General features: G+C 46.3%; 8 protein-coding genes across 8 annotated transcripts; 5 read left to right on the top strand and 3 right to left on the bottom strand.

The window, feature by feature from the left end:
- Nucleotides 1-5: 5 nt before the first annotated feature.
- On the top strand, nucleotides 6-7,697 carry GL50803_0087945 (Kinase, NEK; the record flags this gene model as incomplete). The annotated part of the gene is made up of 1 exon (XM_001710005.1): nucleotides 6-7,697. The coding sequence occupies one exon, from the start codon at nucleotides 6-8 to the stop codon at nucleotides 7,695-7,697; it is 7,692 nt and encodes a 2,563-aa protein (XP_001710057.1).
- A 67-nt stretch (nucleotides 7,698-7,764) lies between these two features.
- Nucleotides 7,765-8,229, top strand: GL50803_0029387 (uncharacterized protein; the record flags this gene model as incomplete). The annotated part of the gene is made up of 1 exon (XM_038046033.1): nucleotides 7,765-8,229. One exon carries the CDS (start codon nucleotides 7,765-7,767, stop codon nucleotides 8,227-8,229), a length of 465 nt encoding a protein of 154 aa, XP_037901849.1.
- A 261-nt stretch (nucleotides 8,230-8,490) lies between these two features.
- Nucleotides 8,491-11,103, top strand: GL50803_0011039 (Actin related protein; the record flags this gene model as incomplete). Its single annotated transcript, XM_001710003.1, has 1 exon — nucleotides 8,491-11,103. The coding sequence occupies one exon, from the start codon at nucleotides 8,491-8,493 to the stop codon at nucleotides 11,101-11,103; it is 2,613 nt and encodes an 870-aa protein (XP_001710055.1).
- Nucleotides 11,104-11,317: 214 nt separating this feature from the next.
- GL50803_0011040 (Kinase, NEK) lies at nucleotides 11,318-12,283 on the top strand (the record flags this gene model as incomplete). Its single annotated transcript, XM_001710002.1, has 1 exon — nucleotides 11,318-12,283. The coding sequence occupies one exon, from the start codon at nucleotides 11,318-11,320 to the stop codon at nucleotides 12,281-12,283; it is 966 nt and encodes a 321-aa protein (XP_001710054.1).
- A 229-nt stretch (nucleotides 12,284-12,512) lies between these two features.
- GL50803_0015331 (uncharacterized protein) lies at nucleotides 12,513-15,242 on the top strand (the record flags this gene model as incomplete). The annotated part of the gene is made up of 1 exon (XM_001709999.1): nucleotides 12,513-15,242. The coding sequence occupies one exon, from the start codon at nucleotides 12,513-12,515 to the stop codon at nucleotides 15,240-15,242; it is 2,730 nt and encodes a 909-aa protein (XP_001710051.1).
- A 40-nt stretch (nucleotides 15,243-15,282) lies between these two features.
- GL50803_0011043 (Fructose-bisphosphate aldolase) lies at nucleotides 15,283-16,254 on the bottom strand (the record flags this gene model as incomplete). The annotated part of the gene is made up of 1 exon (XM_001709998.1): nucleotides 15,283-16,254. One exon carries the CDS (start codon nucleotides 16,252-16,254, stop codon nucleotides 15,283-15,285), a length of 972 nt encoding a protein of 323 aa, XP_001710050.1.
- A 66-nt stretch (nucleotides 16,255-16,320) lies between these two features.
- GL50803_0011044 (Mob1-like protein) lies at nucleotides 16,321-16,956 on the bottom strand (the record flags this gene model as incomplete). The annotated part of the gene is made up of 1 exon (XM_001709996.1): nucleotides 16,321-16,956. One exon carries the CDS (start codon nucleotides 16,954-16,956, stop codon nucleotides 16,321-16,323), a length of 636 nt encoding a protein of 211 aa, XP_001710048.1.
- Nucleotides 16,957-17,813: 857 nt separating this feature from the next.
- On the bottom strand, nucleotides 17,814-20,717 carry GL50803_0040904 (Kinase, NEK; the record flags this gene model as incomplete). The annotated part of the gene is made up of 1 exon (XM_001709994.1): nucleotides 17,814-20,717. The coding sequence occupies one exon, from the start codon at nucleotides 20,715-20,717 to the stop codon at nucleotides 17,814-17,816; it is 2,904 nt and encodes a 967-aa protein (XP_001710046.1).
- Nucleotides 20,718-20,764: the final 47 nt, after the last annotated feature.

Below are 20,764 nucleotides of genomic sequence, written 5' to 3'. Positions count from 1 at the left end.
GAGACATGGACGTCGACAGCTTTTCTCGCGCAACTTTTGATGCCAAGTACAAGTGCCTTAAAATACTCCATACAGGAGCTAGTGGACGGGTACTCTTGGCCCAGCCAAAGGCGAAAGACCTAAAGTACTCTCAAGTCGTGGTAAAGGAATTTCAATGCGCCAAGCTCGATAAGCCCATGTATATGGTAATGCTGAATGAGATACATATGCTGACGGCTCTTCACTGCCCCCGGATTCCGCAAGTCATAGAAACCTTCTATGCCGAGGATGAACACAAGATTTATCACGTGATGCAATACTGCCCAAATGGCCCACTGAGCGTTTACATGCGTCGAGCACGCGCCAATAAGAAGCGCGTCCCAGAAGACATCATTTGGAAGGTGCTAGTTGGCGTTTTGGAGGCGTTGGCATACCTCGAGACGTATAACATAGAAAAGAGCTGTGTGCACAGATCAATAAAACCTGACAATATATTGATGGATTCTAATTACGTCGGTATGCTCACTGACTTTGGTATTGCAAAGGAAAAGTATAAAGACGACTTTCTTAAGCAACTCTGTGGAAGCAGGAATTACCTGTCTCCAGAGATGCTTGCGCGCAAAGAGTATAAAGAGGGGGTTGACATCTGGGCGCTGGGGGCTGTCATTTATGAGCTATGCACCTTAGTTCCACTAATTACAGACGCCCTTCAATGGGAGGAAGAGCACAATGTTACAAATAATCTACCCAATCCTGCTACTGCTAATCTAGTCCCTGTTACGTTAGAGTCCATTGGTCCTCTTTGCCCAAAGCCGTCCTCTTCTAGGATAGAGGCCGCCAAAGACGCTAGGAACCCTATATATGTGCAAGAATTCATAACCAGCATCAGTTTAGCCTGTCGCTCATCAAAGGACACAACCCCATACAGCCAAGATCTACATCACACTCTCCGTCTTATGCTCCAGGTTAATCCTCAGAACAGAGCCTCTGCTAGTCTGCTTCTTGCAACCCCTGTTGTGGCTGCTATTCGGCGATATCTCTCCGAAACGACTAACATTGTTCTTGATTACCTCAAGGAGTGTACTTGCGATGACGCTGTGCTTCAATACAAGGTTATCCGCAGATTGTATAGGAATAGGACAGGAACGCACGTGATAGTTAAAAAGCACACTAGTGGCGCACTCTTTTGGGCAAAGGAGATACGCGTGGAGGATGATACAGGCAACACAATTGTTGCCACAGCGCACGAGCATATTTTATATCAGAAAGGTCTGGAACATCCTGCAGTAATACCCTGTATTTGCAGCATATATAGCAGCACAACGGGACGTATTTTATTTATCTATGATAACAGCGATATGTGCTTCGAGCAGCATCAAATTGGTAAGCCCCAGCTCAGCAACATGGTCTTCCTGGACGAGTTCATAAAGTATAATCGTGAGCAGAAACAGCAGCTACCCGAGTACATCATCTGGACCATTATACTGCAGCTTCTTGGGCTTTTGGAGTGGCTCCATGACACTAAGCGAATCGTATTTCGTTACCTTTCGCTGGAGACAATACTGATAAACCCAGTGACTCACGCCATCAAGATATTTGATTTTGGACTCTCCACACTCTACCGCTACCCCAGTGGGCGGGTTGGCAGCATTGAGTGCATGGCTCCAGAGGTGCAAAACAAGCTAGAGGTACAAATGGGGAGCATCAATGAAACTAAGCTCTATCATTTCCCCTCTCATCATACGTATACTAACAAATGCGATCTGTGGAGTCTTGGCTGTGTTATGTACCGAATGATGACTTACTTGCCTTTCTACTCCCGCTACTTTAATCGAGCCAAGGCAAGCTATGGACATCTGAAAAATATCACATTTGATAACAAGTTTGTCTTCTCTTACACCCCTTACTCTAAGACTCTTGAAACAACCGTTCGACTGCTTCTAGTGAAGGATCCCGAAGCGCGCTATGGTGCATCACAGTTGCTTAAGAAAATCAGCTTATCGTGGTTGGAAAAGAGCATCTTCGGCTCGCCCACTAGCATTGAGCAGCGAAGCCTTTCGTCTTCATATTCACTTGAGGCGGTGCTCGCCGACACCCCTCTCTTTCAAGAGTTTGTCTTGTTATCGACAGAGGTAACCGGCGCCACTGAATATTCACTAGCATTTCAAAGTCTTCAATTCACAGACTTGACGATAAACCGCAGCCAGCCGGAGGATAAGCGGTTTGTTGCTCGAGCCCTTCGTATATCCCCAGAGAATTTTATCTCTGGGGATTTATCACCATATGTACTTTCCCAGATCAAATTTTCTCGCTTGTTAACGGATGATTGCTTTGTTCCAGTGATAGACACCTTCTTTGACCCACAGCTTGGCCTCATTCTTGTCTATGACTGTAACCCGGCTATGTCGCTTTCTTCTCTGTGTGAGCAACGCTTTCAACATAACCACACGTTTCTTGAGCAGGAGATTTGGTCCATTATGGCGCAGGTTCTTGTCGCTGTTGCTAAAGCACACAGCTTTTCAAGCAATGGGCTCCGTCTGGGCTCTATCTATCTCACTAATCTGACACCTGATAGCATCTTTATTGGATTGGATGGTAGCGTAAGAGTGCTTCTGACAGGGCATGCACAGGAACACGAACAAGCCGGCTCTCTATCAGCGACCTTTGCAGGAGCAATACCCTACTCTGCTCCAGAAAAGCTTGGCCTTATAGGCCAGCCCAGTATTGGAATTGATGGCTTTAACGAAAAGAATGATATCTGGGCATTGGGGTGCATTCTTTATAAGCTCTGCAGCGATGGACGCTCCTTCTATGACGAGTACAACGAGCATCGAAGTACAGTTATTTCCAGCAAGCAGATACGCATACTTATTGAGGGCTTTATTCAGTGGAGCGACTCGCTTATTAAGTTCATGGAGCTGATGCTGACAGTTTTACCGACAGAAAGGCCATCTGCTGACGTTCTGCTGGAATATCCTTATCTTACCAAGGCTATCTTGCCATATATAGGGCCTTTCCCATTAGTCTTAACGCAGAAGAAATTTGACCGGCGATACTTGGTTTTAGACCAGTTCATGGATGAAACATTGCTTTCTGCTGATGGGGACCTACTTTCTCATGAAGATATGTCCGTTATGAACCTTTCAAAAACCACCTCCACATCTGAGTTACCTCATCCCTCTGTCGACCCGCTTATGGCACAGCAGACACAGCAACTGTCCACTTGCACTATAGATACGTCTACCACTGTTTCCTTAAAGGTCACCCTCAAGAAGGACGAAACAAAGCACTTCATGGTGAAAGAGTTCCCGGTGAATAAGTTGCTTCCGCTGTCTGTGCAAGAGCTTTGCGAAGTGATTACAGCTATGCGGACTCTGTCTTGCGATCTACTTGAGAAGCCTGTCGATAGCTTTATAGACAATAGTTATGTCTACGTTATAACCGAGTACGCCCACGACTTTCCCCTATCTACTCTTCTGCAGCTCAACAGAGAGCAGCGTGCATACATACCGGAAAGAACTATTTGGAAAGTTGCTTGTATGCTTCTATCTGTTATCCAGCACGCATGTGATCACAATTATATCTATGGAGCCATCAGTCCTGCGAACATATTACTGATTTCGAGCGGAAAGGCTTCGGAACCTGAGTCCCCGGACTACGCAAGTCTACGAAGTGACTACTCTGCAATTCTATCTGACTATAGTATGGCGCATCTCTATGGAGACCATTTCACGCGAACCATTCTGCCTAACTATGAACCTTATTTAGCTCCAGAGGTGCTGGCTGGGAAATCAACAAGTGATATCTTCTTCACAAAGACCTCCGATATTTGGGCCGCTGGAGCCACTCTTTTTGAGATGTGCTTCAATATATCCTTCAGTCAGTACTTAATGGAGAACGAGTCTGCGGCTTCTGCACTACGGCTAGGAAAGCAATTCAAAGTCCCAGTAGCTCCCTACTCTCGAGAGCTAATTGAGATGATTCGAATGATGCTTGTAGTCGACAGCTCTAGAAGACAGACAGCACAACAGCTTCTGCATAGATTCTCTTCTATCTTCAGCGCCGTTGGGACTGTTGGCCTCTCCAACTTTGTGCTTCCATTTCCCATTCCATGCAGAAATCTAAACCAGTACTCTACTTTGAAAGTTATTTCTGAGGATAAAGACAATGGCTGCAGCTTACTAAAGGTAAGGAGGACTGCTCAATCAGCCACTCCAACTGCTCTAACCCTTACACGTAACCGCTCGATTCAGCCTTCCTATGACTACGACCCCGATTCTGATGATACAGTGTATTTTTGTCAAGAGGTAAAGCTGGTCCCGAAAAATCAGCGCATAATTCATCAACTTTTGCTGCTGGGAGCCTCGCTCTTCTTCTACCAACAGAAGGCCGTTTCGGCCGTTGAACATCCCAGGCCTACCAGTTCGAAGCAAACCGGGCTAGAATTCCCGTTTCTTGCTAACTTGGTGGACGTGTATGATGACCTGAAAAGAGGATGCATGTGTCTCATTACCGAAGCCACAGATGATGGCACAGTGGATGACCTATTGGTCACTTTGCGGGCTTCATCTACCGGACTTTCACAAGCACAGTTCTTTGTCATTTGCGACCAGCTGATGCAGGCATTGGAAAGAGTGTATATGCCCGTTCCTTTTTACGTTGCAACCATGCCAAAGCCCTTAAATCTCAAGTTCTGCCATGGTGGTTTGCTTTCATCAAATGTCATGCTGCTGAGCAAGGGGAGCATTAAGCTGAACATCTTTCATGCTCTCTACTCTCTCGGACTCCCGGTTAGTGCGCAAACAAAGGCGATTCTTGGAGATGCCTATGTCGACTCCTATGCAACTATAGATTATAATCTGGACTTCTGGTGTCTCGGTGTATTGCTTTTTACTCTTTATACCCATAAAGCTTTCTGCACCGCTTTATCGAGCTACTTATCCAACAAGAACACGAAAGGATCGTTGCGTCAACAACCAGAGTTGTCCAGTACTATACTGCAAACGCTTCAAACTACGCCCCTAGAGGAGCTAATAGACTTCTCCCTTCCCATTTACCTTAATCATCTAAAGGCAACGAAGGAACATATCAATGTAACAAAGATTATTCGAATGCTATTTTGTGGTACAACGGACCCTTTGGCAGATCTATTCTCTATGCGGTGCATAATCAATCCTGAGCTCGCTAAGATAGAGTCGCTTGTAGAGGAAAAACTGAATGAAGACGAAGCCGCAGTTGATCTGTCTGCTTCTGGAAAGATAGAAGAAGATGCACCTCTTCAAGCTCAGCATTCTCTGAGCTTTGCAGATAGCAGAAAACTCACGCTGCGTGATGATACTAGTGAGTTGGTAGATTCAGTCATTCATCGATCTAACATTAATTCAACAGAGCCCTCTACGCAAACGCTGCTTGTAGGTGTAACTGAGAACTCACTACTAGCCGGAAAGGAACTAGAAAAGGAGCAAGATCGGTACTCCAGCACCCCTGCTTTGGAGCATCTAGAGCCACAAGTGGAGCAATCGAAAGAAGAAGAAGAGCAAGATAAACTCATAAAGCTCGTGAAGAAGAAGTTTGGCTCATCGGTGCTTCGCAGCAAATATATAATAATGACTGACGAAGAATCCAGCACATTGCATGGTGACACAATTTTAGTAAGGCCCCTGAATGCATCTATAGCTGCAAAGGAACTGTTTAGATGCCAGTACATTGATTTGCTAAATATAAAGCCTCCAGAGCTTCGAAACGCTATCATTCTAGAGACACAGCTTCTCCTGAGCTTTAACCATCCCAATATTCACAGATTCATAGACGCCTTCTACGACAAAGAGGTTAAGAAGTTATGTGTTATCAGTGAGCGGCTTTCCGACTTCACCTTGGCTGATGTCTTACTGTTATACTCAGATGCAAATAAGCCAGTAGAAGAGTACAGCATATGGAAGTGTGCTGAAGAACTTCTTGCAGCGCTCTCTTACATACAGGAGTTCAAGAACTCACAGGGTCAAGTTGGTACCTTTGCTAACCTAGCAATCTCCCCTAACAATCTCAGGTTTTGTTTTACAGACGACTCTGAAATTAGGATTGGAACGCTGAAACTATGTGACTTCACGTGCTGTGTCTATTTGGGAGACCCAACTGGGTCGCAGGAGCTCAATAGTCAGACAGCAATACTCTCTACAGATGATATGTACATGTCCCAGGATGCTCTTCGCACCAAGTATGGCTACAGACAGACATATGATGCCCTTCTGCAGGACACTTGGTCGGTGGGGGCTGTTTTGTACGAAATGGCCACACTAAAGCAAGTTTACGCCACATTTTTCAATGCAGACATGGCTTGCTATGATGTCTCCTGTATTGATATTAATTTCAAGCATGATATATGGGCTGCACCACGAAACTATACTCCTGCCTTGAATACTCTTATATCTGTTATGCTCAAAGAACAGACTAAGGTTACCCTGCTGGCAGCTATGACTGCAGCATCAGACACCCTGCAAAACATGCGGCTCCTCAACTCTAAGATGCCCAAGAGGCGTCTAAGAGATGACTATGAAATCTTGGACTTTCTCTGCGACATGAATATTTCCAAACTATACAAGATAAAGAACTTGTTAAATGGACATATACTCACCTGCAAGGAGACAAGGTTCACGTCAATCGACGCATATGTCGTTCAGCTACTGGACTCTGAAACTACCATTTTAAGGAAGGTAATGCACGAGAACATCGCGCCTTTACTAGACTACTTCTACGACGGAGACCAGTACTCTGCATATATCATTACTGAGTTCTTCGTTTTTGGGAACGTTGCATCGCTCATAACACGCTACTTGGAGAAAGGAGCGCCTGTACCAGAGGCTACCATATGGGGCATTGCATGTGAAACCCTGAAGGGTTTGGAGTATCTCCACTCTACTGAAAAAGCAGAGCTTACTGGGCTTAAGGTAGTTCATAGAAACATCCGTCCCGAAGCACTATTTCTAACAAAAGATGGAAAGGTGCACATCTTCGACTTCTGCCTGGCAAAGACTATATCATCGCCTGGAGCACGACATGGCACAATAAAGGATCGGATATACGCATCAGCAGGAACCATCGGGTACATGGCTCCAGAAGTTCTTGCTATGCAGAGCACTGACCAAGACCAGAGCCCAGCCACCGACGGGTATGATGAGAAGTGTGATATATGGTCTCTAGGATCTGTTCTGTACGAGCTTTGCACACTCAGGCCTTTGGCTGACGACTTTCCAATGCTGAAGCAGACTGGTCACGGATTTACCGGAGTGACCTCTATCCAGCCCACGGGCCTAGACCTTTCCAATGTGTCAACTGACGCTGATGGTACTGTCTACTCTGTAGAGCTACTTACGTTTATCAACCTCCTTTTGCTACCATCGCCAAGGACAAGACTTGGAGCAAAGGATCTTCTTCAGGTCCCCGAGATAAAAGCACTGTGGGCAACTCCCGATACAAGCAACGATGATGATCCAGAAGGTGTTGTCGTTTATGCCCCCATGCTTGGCACTGGAACAGTTGGCAATGATGGCGACAGTGGTCTTAATATGCCATCTATTAGTGGTGCAGGTTTCCCCTTTCCACAAGAATCGCCCCATGGATTAACCAAGACTGTGGACACCGAGATAAAAGCATACCGGGTCGAAAGGACAGAAGAAAGTGAGAGTGGCATTAGTGTCGCCGGAATCCGGCCGTCCCTATGAGTTGCAGCCTTATGCACCTGGCAGATACAGCAGGCCACCCACAAGTCCACCCACAAGTAAATACAAAATGCCTCTTCCCGAACTTCTCAATTTACCACAAAAACCGGTTTCCCTCGCATCGACAGATTCACAGCCCTCTATTTCAACATCCATCCTTACCAGGCAGCGGACAAAAAGCCCTGGACCCGGCAGACTCACAACGAGCCAAGCTGGCAGTAGACACTTATCGGTAATAAACAAATCACAGAATCCAATCTTGAATCGGCAGCCATACTCTGTGACTAAGAAGCTTCCTCGAGATTTTAGCAGCTCTCAGACCATTCAGCCTCGGGCATTTACAGAGAGTCAATTGTCGGCGGACACAGACTCAGTGCCCTATGCTGCTGCAACGCCTAAAAATGCACATTCCAGCACAACTAATGACAAGCTACTCTGCGAAGATGATTCAGCCGCCCCATCAGAAAGCGAATATATTGAAAACACAGAGTCCACGTCTCTGTTTGATCGTATCAGTGCCATGTACAAGCTTTGAGGCTGAGACTGGGTGTGTTCTATGCACACTTGCGTCCATTGTTATAATTATCGACTCTTTTTCTATTCTGAAAGAAAGACAAGCTTCTCCGGTATGTGTATCGTAGAGGCCCTCGGGCCTTAGTCTCTTAGCACGTCGCCAGTTATTGTGCATCTTATCTGGTAGAGAGTTTCAATGCTAGTGTGAATATATTCCCGATGATGGGGTGTCCGCGTTTAAAATTTCTCCCCAGGGCTCTTTCTCTCCAGTCTTTCTGACTCCATGGATCAAAGCCGTTTTGCCTTTAGTGGAAAGTACGCTGGATCCCCAATTCCTGAGAGCGACACGCTTTTAGTCGATCTAGGGACACACTCCATACAGCTGGGATTTCTAGGGGAGGATGAGCCTCGCTATGTAATGAGGACTGCTGTCAGCAAGTCGCGTAATAAGAACTCATGCTTTAGGATGGGAAACGAAATGACAGAGGCAGACTTTGTGAGAAGGACTTTTCGATCACCGTTCGTTTATGGAGGAAAAGAGCAAGGGCAGTGGAAGGGTGGACTGCTTCTTCACTATGAACTGGTTCAGAACATACTGGAGTATATGTTTTCCTTTGCCTTGCCCCAGGTTCCTAGTGATGCTCAGGAGACACGGAAGGTACTAGGCATACCTGTTTTTGTGACTGTTCCCTACTGCACCCCACGGCTTTCACTGATAATCCTAGCGGATATCTTCTTACACTATTTTGGAGCCACTTCTGTCTCATTTGCCCCTTCTGAGCTCTACTTTTCCTCGAAGAACCCCTTCCAGATAGTTCTTCACCTAGGGTATAGTTGCACTACTGCCTATCCGCTCTTCTACTCTACAACCAGGCAGACCTTTTCCATTCCTAGCGCTCATCTTATTAAGGTGCTGCCTGTCGGCATGCAAGCAGTGCAACTCTGGCTGCTCAAGTTTCTAAACATTCATTACCCTCTATTCACTCATTTGTTTACTAATACGTTTATAGAGTATGTCCTCTCACACATCTGCGTGGCTCTTTCAATAGACACTTATCATGAACTGTGTGCAGAGATGCTCCACCACTTTAATAAGTGCAAGCAGCACAAGGAGTCCCTTTTCTATCAGGAGACACGGTACTCTGATCTGTCTATGTCCATGGATGCATATAACTGCTATCTGCAGGTTATGGAGTCTCTTTCAGCAAAGTTCCCTGAAGCGTATGTTCATCCCAAGGGACACTCTAATATGATCCACACGGGAATACTGTTAATTGAGCTTTTTGAGGGAGCGCGGCAGAATGAGCTTCTTCAAGCACGGCAAAGCTTTATTGTAAAAGCCCGCCGCACTACCCTTACTAAGCTTATCCACGGGGTACGCGATCATGAAGCAGCTCGACTGCTCCATGGAAGCATCGCCGAATTGAATGCACTTCAAGATACTTGTTCTTACGGGGCCGAAGTCCCTGAAGAGAAGCAAGCCAGAAGCACTACGCTCGGACTAATCAATGCACGCATTTCGCGAAGTTCCATAAGAAATGTCTGGGCAAATAGGGAACGTGCACGACTGCGTGCCAGCAGAGTACACGGTAATGAACAGGAGACACCTAATTCATCAGAGAGCAATCCGTTGACTAACCACAGAAAGAAGAATAGATCTGATGCATTTAAGCTGAATAAAGTTGATCGTGCTGGCTCTGATACTGACTACTCTGATCAGCCTGAGGGCGATAGTTCAATAGTAGAGGAAGAAAACGAGAGTGACGAGGTAATAGAAGCACAGGCAGAAGAAGAAACAGATGACATAGTAACTAGCAGCACAGACATGCTGATCTCCATGGAGCCACTTACTCTTCCATCTAACAACGCTCTCAAGTCAGAGCATGATGAGCCAGAAATAAAGCGTATTCCATCCACTAGCACCGTACGAACTTCTGCGGAGACATCAAAGGACGTGTATCGAAACGTTTTAGATCGTAGCCAGGCTGTTACCATTTTAACACGGCTGTATGCACGATTGAAGGCTCAATTCCAAACCGATCGGTACAATTACAATAATTTCTGCACAAGAAAAAATATAGACTTGCTTGTAGACACTGCAATAGAATTCAGCGGCTTCACGTCAATGGAGAAGCTATCTTCTGCAAAGGTCATCCGCCAGCTACACACATACTTACTTAATTCAACCGAAGCGGTGGATATGGTAATTTTTAAGCTAGCAGAATTAGGTGTTAGTGTGCAAGACTTTGACAGAAATGCATCGATCATATGGCCTTATATCTCCCATCCTACAATAACTTACAAGAAGTGCGTTCCAGGGTACTTTAAAGAAGCGTACCTCAACAACCTCTCATTAAGCAGCTTTCTTGAGGCCGATGACCCTAAAACTCTGCGCGTATGCCTTTTCCTATTCAATGAGCATATCTTTCCGTCCCAGATGCTTTTCTATCCACGGTTAATGGGCTCTAGCGTCTCCGGAATTGGAGACCTAGTGCTATCTGTAGCCAGGGAAACTAACAGCTACATCACACAGACACAGGGCTCCGGTATATTTTCCGCAGAAAGTAATGTTTTGGCCCAGTGGAACAAGTTGCCATGCGGCCCATCTAGTGAGCCTCAGGAAGATCAGGAGCGTGTTTCTGATCTTCCCCAGGCACCAATTGAAGTAGTGTTTATAGGAGGTGGAAGTGGTATGCACAACCTCTCCCACACTTTACTAACTTACCTAAACGCTCAGTCAGGCCTTACATTTCGGGTTACAACAGAAGACTCGAAATGGGAAAGACTCCGTGACATAGCCCGAATAAAGCAGCACCACGTTACTTTCACACCAGAAAGCCTTGCAATGAGTGTGAAGGATATACCGAAGCGAATAACGGAAAAGGCAACAAAGTAAGTACATAAGAGTAAATAACTATCTATCTAAAGATATATAGTGTGGGGTGCATGTTTTAAAGTGAATCCAACAGAACCAAATGCGGGACCTTGTATACATATAAGCCTATAAATAATGGAATCATTTTTAGTTTATATTTTAATTTCATTACACGCTACAATTAATAGTCAAGTAGATTGACTGAGAACCCAATCGCGCTAAAAAAGTTAAAGTCATGAATTGCAAGGCCAAGGAAATCGTAACGGATCCTGCGGCAGTTAATGCGTTAATAAGCAGATTGGGCCAGGAGCTGGGTCAAGGCCTTTACGGGACTGTTCACTCTATTGATGGAGAGCAGGACAAAGTCGTCAAGGAAATCAGCACTCTTGACCTTTCGGAACACTCCGTTGCGGCTCTTGAAAAGGGTATTATCACTCTTACGGAGTTGTCTCACCCCAACCTTATCAGATATGAGGGTATCTATAAATCTAATAATGCTATTTATATGACAATGGCACGCTATGCTTGCTCTCTAGAAAGTACCGTTAGAGCATATAAGCGTACCAACAGAAGCTTTTCCACTGCTCAAGTCATAGACGTGGCAAAGCAAATAGGGAGCGCCTTAGAGTATCTTCACAATTCCGCGGACGCCCATAACGAGGATAAACGACAAGAGATTGTTCACGGCGATGTTAAGCTCGCCAACATCTTGGTCAACAAGGAAGAAACAAAGTTTGTCCTGACTGACTTGGGCTTTGGAGATCAGAACGCAACGACTGCGTTGATGTACTGCATTGCACCAGAGGTTCTGCTTGGGGACAAGCTAACTCCGGCTGCCGACATGTGGAGCCTCGGGATTGTGCTCTATGAGCTCTCTTCAAAGCTGAAAACCCCTTTCCTTCTTGAAGCTAAGCAACCAAGGACCGTATACGTCGCGGGCTGGACCCCGAATCTTTCTGCTATCAAGGACGTGACCATTAGGAGTATCCTGGAGCATATCTTGGTACTAAACCCTAAGGAACGCCTTACAGCAAGCATGCTTATGCAGGTCTTGAAGCCCCAGGATGAATTTTCTTCCATATCAAGCATGCTCGAAATCAGAACACTAAAGAAAAAATTGGAAGAAATGGAGGAAAAACTTAGGAGGTTGGAAGAATATTCTCATGACCCTAACGTCTATAATGAGCCTTTTGAGTACTGATTATACATGACTTACTGGAGCAATCATACGTTGACCTACCATCCAATATGTTTGATTGCCTCGACAACAGTGAATAGTCTGTTTCTTTATGAAATCAGCTTCTTTCTATGCAGTAGCAACTAGTGAATGTAGCTGTTTACTTGCTAGGCATTACTTAAACTATCATTGATAGAAAAATTCAACAGAAAAGAGATAAATTCGACAAAAAATTGGAGTGGCCGTAGCATAGATGAATGATGCACAAGGTGCTGATACATTAACAAGAACCCTATCATCAGCATCTGAGATCTCTTATGTAGACTACGACACAGCTAAGAAGCTGGTGCCCCGCGCTCCCATGGAGTTCAACACATCTCTGCTTTCCTCTGCGCCAGGCCTGACGTCTCATGGCCTTGTTGCTTATGCTCCCCCACTAGTTAAAGAAACGCGGCAGGAGCGTTCTAGCAGTGTACTTATTGGTGAGTTAGAGTCTAACTGCAATACTGTATCCAGGCTTGCCAGTCTCATTTCTACGGACAGCCAAGCTATGTCCAAATATGTAGAGCAAGCAAAACATACACTGAGTCTATCTGCGTCTGCAAATTCAGTGGCAGCCCTGGGAAACATGAAGGCTATCCTCGACGGCGTTTCTGACTCAAGCACTGGAAGCACTGGGAATTCAGATAAGCAGACTGATCTCCCTGACACTGCATTGTCTAAAAGTGGGCATAGAAGTAGTGTCAACATTTCTTCTACAAGGGAATTCACTGAGTCTTTAGGCTCTAAGCAACCTCTTCTTTATCAGCAGCAATCAGACACTCTTTCCCATCCTTCTGTTACTGTATCTACGTATGCACTTACTCCAACTGGTAAACAAGCAAGTCCCTCTGGCGCCTCACCCTTGCAGACCACGTTTTGCGCTAAGGAGATTTGCCAGGGCGATGTTCACTCAACAGTCACCCATTCCCTTGGGCCTTACACTGAGACACCAGAGCCAACGTTTATGCGTCCACATAGCGTGTCACTCCAGTCAATACTTTCCACTGGGCAGGCACACCTGCGGCCGCCCCCAATTCGCGAGCTTCCAGACGAAGTTATAGTTCCGCCAACAGTTCCACAGCAGGAAATCCTCTCCTCCCTTCCCAAAGTTTCGCATTGCGCAGCCCCCTCTGCATCTTTATCTAGACTTCCGTGGAAGCCAGGTACAACTGTGCAAATAGACAATCTACCCTTACCAACAGTTGAAGATTACTTTTCAAGTATTGAGCATCTAGACAATCTGTTTATAAATAAAATAGATCCCGGGAAGTACTTTCCCATTGACGAGGGATATCTCCAGCGATTACAGTATGAGATTTCTGCCATTAGGCGGTACATGAATCTGAACATAAGTGCACGAGATGCAGAGCTTGCCCGTCTTGGTAAAGAGATACGGTCTCTGAAGCTAGATCGTGAGCAGCGGGCGTCATCATTAAAGGAAGGCGCTATCCCGAATAATCTACATTATCAGAGTAGCCAAAAGATGCATATTGATGACTCAGCCGTTAAAGTAGTATTTCCCAGTCCTTTCAGTATTAATTCAAATGCCATGGAAACATTTCTTGAACTGGGCTCTACGGAGATCTCTACTAACGATCATGAGAACAAGTACTCTACTCCCTTGACATCTTCAGATCTTGGAGCTCTCATCGTCACGCCGGAAATGATAGAAAATTGCTTTTCAAGCATTAGTAACACTTTGCCAGGCGTGTCCCTTGTGGACACATCAGGGATTCCCGAATCTTATGCTAAGCCGCCAACCACTCTTGCCCCAAACAAACAGCAGACTTCGGAATCTCCAGACCTTATCAAGGAGTATACAACAGGAAACTTAGCTGAGTTGAAGGCTGAGCTTGCACGTACAAGGGAGGAGGCAATGCAAATTATAAAGGAGAAGGACGCAGAGATAATGGAAATGCGCCGCAACTTGGCTGCCGTAAAGTCTATGACATCCGCTACCACATCTGCTGCTATCTCACTAATCTCTACTTTACCTGATAAAACAAGTTCGATAACGGAAGAGGATATCCGCTTTGGTAATAGGTCTACTAGTGATAGAGTAGAGTTGCCAGACAAGTGCAATACACCGTTACCGAGGCCTGCTGAGAGTGACTCGCTCCAAGTTTCGGCTTTGCCTGTTTCGAGTACTGCTATTTTAGCCAGTGTCACACATCCAGAAGATACCTGTTCAAGTCTCAGCCCTGCATCAGTGCAGACAATTGTTCATTCTGGATCCAAGTTACGTCCTTCTCTGCACTATAGCATAAGCGTCAGCTCAACATCAGACACATATACAGATCGTAGCATAAGTCTCACAGAAGATCAGTCGTCTCTTTCATCCAAGCTCACAACCTCAAAACTAGGGACCTCCCACCTTAAGTTGGCCTTGTCTACAGTGGCCAAGTCTGGAACAATCCCACCAAAGCCTCCCTCCGTCAATACTTTTCTTCCTCTAGCATATTCTACCGACACACCCCTACACGATGATTACTTGCCATCACCCAGCTCGTCCCGGAGTGACTCAGTAGAGGCAGCTCCAGGTCACCCCTTGATGGTCAGCGGATCTCACACACCCATGTCGGCTTCTCCTGCGCAAACTGTATTTGAGCAGAATAAGCCAGCTGTAATAGCGCCTGCAGGCCCTCATGTGACATTTTTGGCCCAAGAATCGCTCGTGGTCCCACAGGCATCTCGTGCACCGGAGCCCCTCGCCTCCTCTGGATCATTGATGTCCAATAGTTCATATCTGTACGACATGGATACGGGAGACCAGCGAGATGACGACTTTCTAAAGTTGGAGCAAGAAGTCAGGGCAACTCAGTCCCTACTCATCCGCAGTCTTGCAAGCACGGGCCTGTCTGACACATACCGAAGTAGTGACTTCGCCGGGGTGGTTATCGACACGTTCTCCGCCCCGCACCAAACGGCTGTACTACCATAAGTAGTAAATATCCAACGCCAAATTCACTACCAAAAGAAGATTACTTGTACCATGCCTTGGCTTCCTCAAGGCTCACAACTTTGTAGTCTCCGGCATGGCCTGCAGATCCGAAGGCCTTGATCTTAGGGATGAGCATCTCGGTTATGGCATCACGACCCGGGCCGAGGTAATCGCGCGGGTCGAATTTCTCGGGATGCTCAACAAAGACTTTGCGGATTGCCCCTGTCATGGCCATCCTGGAGTCACTGTCGACGTTGATCTTGCAAACCCCTTCGCCTATTGCGTGCACGATGGACTCGATGGGGACACCGACCGCATCAGGCATCTTCCCGCCATACTTGTTGATCATATCCTTGACGTCCTTGGGCACAGAAGAGGAGCCGTGCATGACCAACGGGATGCCAGTAAGGTCTGAAATCGTCTTCACGCGGTCAATGGCGAGGCGAATATCTGATTCGGATTTGAATTTGTATGCGCCATGGCTGGTTCCTATTGCAACGGCAAGGGCATCAACGCCCGTCAGCTCGACAAACTTCTTGGCATCCTGCGGCTCGGTGAGCTGAACGGTGTTCTGCACATCCTCCTCAATCCCGCCGAGAGTCCCAAGTTCAGCCTCCACGCTGACGCCTCGTGCATGGGCGTAGGCGACGACCTCCTTGGTGATCCTTACGTTCTCATCGAACGGGTGGTGCGATGCATCAATCATGACGGAGGAGAAGCCCAGATCGATCGCCATCTTCACGGACTCCAGGGTATCGCCGTGGTCAAGGTGGATGCAGATAGGGATGTCTGGGTGCTTTTCTAAGGCCGCCTCGCAAAGTTTCTTGAGGTATATCATGTCGGAATACTTGAGGGCTCCGCGCGAGCACTGTAGTATAACGGGCGACTTCAACTGGACTACAGCCTTCATGATCCCCTGGATTTGCTCCATGTTGTTGACGTTGAAGGCGCCAACCCCATACTTGTGCTTGCGGGCTTCCCCGAGCATCTGTCTCAGAGTGCAGAGAGGCATTTTTAAATTCTACGCTATCCAGAAAATAAAGTTCGAAATCAAATTCAATATTTATTAATGCAAACATCAAATCTTGTCCAGAATAATTCGCAATGGCTCAAGCTCGTTGGCCTCGATAAGTTGGAATTCCCGGACGAAGAGTAGAAAGTGCTTGAGACATGTATTAAAAGTTTGTGCGATATTTTTTTCCACGAGTGTCCCGTAATGGCACATGAATATATGAGCATAGACTCTGAAAAGACGACGGAATATATTGCGAACAATCTTTGGAAATTCTTTGGGCAGCGGGGTCGTGGGACTTGTGGGGAAGATTGCTTCGTCCTCTAGCTGGCCCTGCACCCACTGGAAGAGAAGGGTAATATACATGGGTGCTGTCACGGGGGTCGGCTTCTTGTACACCCGACCATCTTGCCAAAGATATTTGCAATTTTCTCCTGCATTCATCTCTACGCAAGTTATCGCCTTCTCATTGCAGACCTTCTCGCACGTGGAGTATATCAGCTGTATGGACTCGAAGAACTCGTACACATTGACAGCTAGCCATTCGTTAAGGTCCTCACCTGGGGGCAAGGTGACGCTGTCCATAATGTCTCCTGGAATAAAGTCTTGGAATAGATCCTTTAGCTCTTCAACGGTGAGCTCCTGTAGGCCCCCCTTATCCGTCTTTGTGACCTTAATCGTTCGGGTCTTGGCCGCAGGCATGTGGTTTTTTGATTTTTATTCGATTTCCCGTGTTTTCCCATTTGATTTCGGCCATATTTACTTTATTAGAGCGTGAAAGAACTTATAATAAGATGTGACTGCCAAGAAGTTATAATCTTCGTGGCCTTATGGTAAATTGATTGTGAAAAATTGCTTTGCTGAGCACAACAGCCTAGCGTCAAGAAATTAGAAGCATCGCAGAACTTGTCCACTTAGAGCCATGTATATAGCTGATTGTAATCAGACAGTTAATATTTTCAATAGAATGATTGTATCTTTCGTTAGATTTTTGGAACTGAATAATGTTTAAAGCATAGGTCTTCGAGCATCTTCATCCCAGTGAACTAAAGTACTTCGTTCTGAGAACGTCCACAACAACTGCTGGCTTCTACAATGACACTAGTCGCGAAAAACATGCATACAACCTTCAATGGCGTAACATCAGGAAGACTTGCCGGTGTGCACTTTTTGATAGTCGCCTTCGAGCAACGATAGATATTGCAAACGGCTGACGGAGAACTCTGACTGAGAACTAGCAGTGGATAGTCTCGTCAGTTGTGTGGCCAGTCAATGGTTGGTCTCTTCATAGTAAGTTCAACATCTGTAACCATGCTTTGTATGTGACAGATAAGGCACTCTAGCTGTGTGGGATCGTCTTCACTAGGTGCAAAGTGAGTCTATACTATGCAATAAGAACAAGAAGGGCCAATCATTATTTCCACAGATGGAGACTTTGACGCATATCCGCTGCCTTCTAAGCGCCTTTGCAGCAGCCCACGTTAGTACATATAAAGGTAGTAGTGAATCTCATTCATAAACCACAAAACTTGTGTACTTTCTATCCAAGACTAATTAATTCAAGTAGATTGCCCGTAGAGATTGCGTCCCTTTTCCAGTAAATGTGGCTTAGTCAAGGGGGGTGGACTGGGCACAAACGTCCTCTTCTTAATCGGAGTAGCCAGGTTTCTAACTCCATCTTCATGCTGAACGCTATCCGTGGGGGCAGTAGGCATAGCTGTATTCTGCAGGATTTTCTCTCGCCTCTGGACTGTTATTTGAGGTACCTTAGGAACCTGCAGCTTCTTCGGAGTGTGCACAGTAGAGGCAAAGTCTGGGACTATATTTGACGAGGAGCTGCTTTCGATGTTGAAGTTGCTATTGTCTCCTAGGAAAACGCTTAGTGCGTACTTATCATCTGCTGCAGGGAGGGACAACCGAGGAGGCGCGGGTACAGGGGGAGTGTACTCATGTGGCTTGTTCTGAGGTTTTCCACCTATGCTTTTGCTTCGGCTACGCATCAGGCGCGTCTTTTGCTTTGGTGTTCTTCTTTGACAGGCTGTTATGGTAGGCACACTTGGCATTGGCATTGGTCCCATTGCTGGAGCTGCATTGGGGATGATATCGAATTGTGTCCCGGAATTAAGGCACTTGATCTCTTTATGATTACTTTTTTGGTCGGAGGTAGCATGCTGAGGAGTTCTTCCCCGCTTCTTCTGATCTGCATTGTGCAATTTCTTCGCTATCAAGCTATTTCCCAGCTTACTGATCAGCACGTTGCTAATTTGCTCATTTGTGCTATAGGTGGCCTTGTTATCATCTTTAGCAATAGCTTTGCGCCTAGAAAAGCCTCTCCATTTAGGTATCTTGTCTTGGTTTGGAGGTGTAGCCGGCATCATTGAGTCAATGGGCTTAGAAAGGATAATGTTAACTCCAGATCCCATTGCCTCCCTGCTACCAATATGTTGACGAGCGTTTCCGTGGGATGCAGTGAGATTGGTAGGAGACACTGGAGGAAGGCCGTCGTTAAGAAATATATGTGGGCTAGGACTCTGCTGATTCGGGACCAAAACTTCAATCATAGAGCTTGTAAACTCATTGGCGACCTTCCTTATGTTATCTGGATGGCTCAAGTCTATAGTAAATGACGGAGAACTAAAACTCTGGCCTGCGCTAAAGATCGGGGTTACTGCCATGGTTTGGTTGTTGGGTCTCGACTCAGCGGATGATGTGCGCTGCACAGATGTGTGCGTGTGCCTTGAAAGACAGATACTATCCAACAGTTGAAGCTTTGACTTGCTTTCTGAAATGAAATCGGTGATGCGCTCTGTATCATTTTTAGTACAGTTTTCGTAAAGACTGACATGAGTGGATGTCGAGCGGCGTAGGGAGTCCGGAAGCCGAGTGGAGATCCGTGTATCAGGCCCAGGCGTAGAGTAGGGCCCGTCGCTTAGCTTTGATGCTGCAGCTCGGAGGCTGACAGAGCGACCTGCTGACAGTCCAGCAATGCCAGTAGGGGTGTTTTCTGCGGCGTTCTTATCACCCTCCAAAGAACCCCGGAGTCTATATGGCTTTTGAGATGTGAGCCTATTAGATGCCTCTGAACAAACATTCTTCTTCAGCAATCGCAAATAAGCAAGTGAGGAGTCTGCCATTGCTGCGCTCGGTGTGCGCTGAGTTTCATGAACGCTGCTCGCACATCCCGTTGCAGACTCTCCAACATCAGTATCAGCAAGTGCGTAAAAGTTTGGAGAGCTGATAGTATTAGTATTGAGATCTTGAGGATCTATTCCGCTGCCAATATGGGATCGGGCTGATGATGCCAGCAGGCTTCTGTTAAAGGCTAGCGATGAAGCCAATGACCGAGTGATCTTAGTTGACTTTACATTTCTTCTTCCCATTGCCGTGCTGCTTGACCTGCTACCCATGCGACTCCCTCGCCCGGAGGACAGATCAACACCGCCCCCTGACGGATAGAGAGAGGAATCCCCAAAGGTAGAGGAAGAAGCAGTGATAATATTACAAGGTTCTATGTCCAGTCTGGCCGTTATATTGGGTATGCTGGCGGTCTTGTAGCTGGCGGTCATGCTTCCTGTCAAGTGCTCCAGATGGATGCTGGGCTTGGCAGACTCTAGCAGCTTGTCTTTGAGAATGTCATCGACGCTAGGCCTGTCGTCTGCGTTGATAGAAAGCATGTGCTTGATTAACTTGGCAAGGTGCTTTGAATAAGATTTCGGAATGGTAACGTCCTTAAGACTAGCTATAAAGGAACTTGCTTCAGAGACAGTGTTGGCCCGCTCCACAAACCTTTTGAGTGTGCAAAGCTCGTAAATAAGACACCCGAGAGACCAGACGTCGGAAGCCTCTGTGGGCTCTTTTTTATGCAGAATCTCGGGTGCGATATACGGCAAAGAGCTGCTAAACGTGGATGCCAATCTTTTTAACTTATATGACCTAGCGGTGCCATAATCTGTAACCAGCAACTGATTATTGCTCATTACAAGAACGTTGCTCGGCTTTAAATCATTGTGCAGAACAGGGGTCTCGGTGTATTCACCCCCAATTCGGGCAAAGAGGAGCGGCCGTGCTTCCTTGTGAAGAAAGGCCAAGGCCTGGGCCACCGACCGCAGGATGGTTAAAATGCATGCTTCTGGAATGGACATTTTGGCACACTGGTGTTTGCTAATTAAGTCGGCCAGATTGTAGGCCCCAATCTGCGAACTAATAGCAAAGAGAGTACTCCCTTCATCATATATAATGAGACGTTCGTAGTGAAGCAAAAACTGGTACTCAAGATGAGATGCTAGAGAAAGGTCATACATTAGAGAGGAAAACGCAGCATCATCGAGATCAGAAAGGTTAAATTCTTTGCACAGAACAACAGTCGAGGTAACCTTGTCTTTGAGAACCCTGACGGCGCCGTAGGACCCTTGTCCAAGCGTGCGTCCTATATAGAACTCCTCTGCCAGTGCTGGGCATAACATACACCTGCAAAACCGATACAGGAGCAAACGACCAACTTTTAAGTGAA

This window comes from Giardia intestinalis, chromosome 3, assembly GCF_000002435.2.
Source record: "Giardia intestinalis strain WB C6 chromosome 3, whole genome shotgun sequence".
Taxonomy (NCBI): Eukaryota; Fornicata; order Diplomonadida; family Hexamitidae; genus Giardia; species Giardia duodenalis.
Note: the sequence above shows the minus strand (reverse complement) of the source record. Positions and strands in the feature narration are given on the sequence as shown.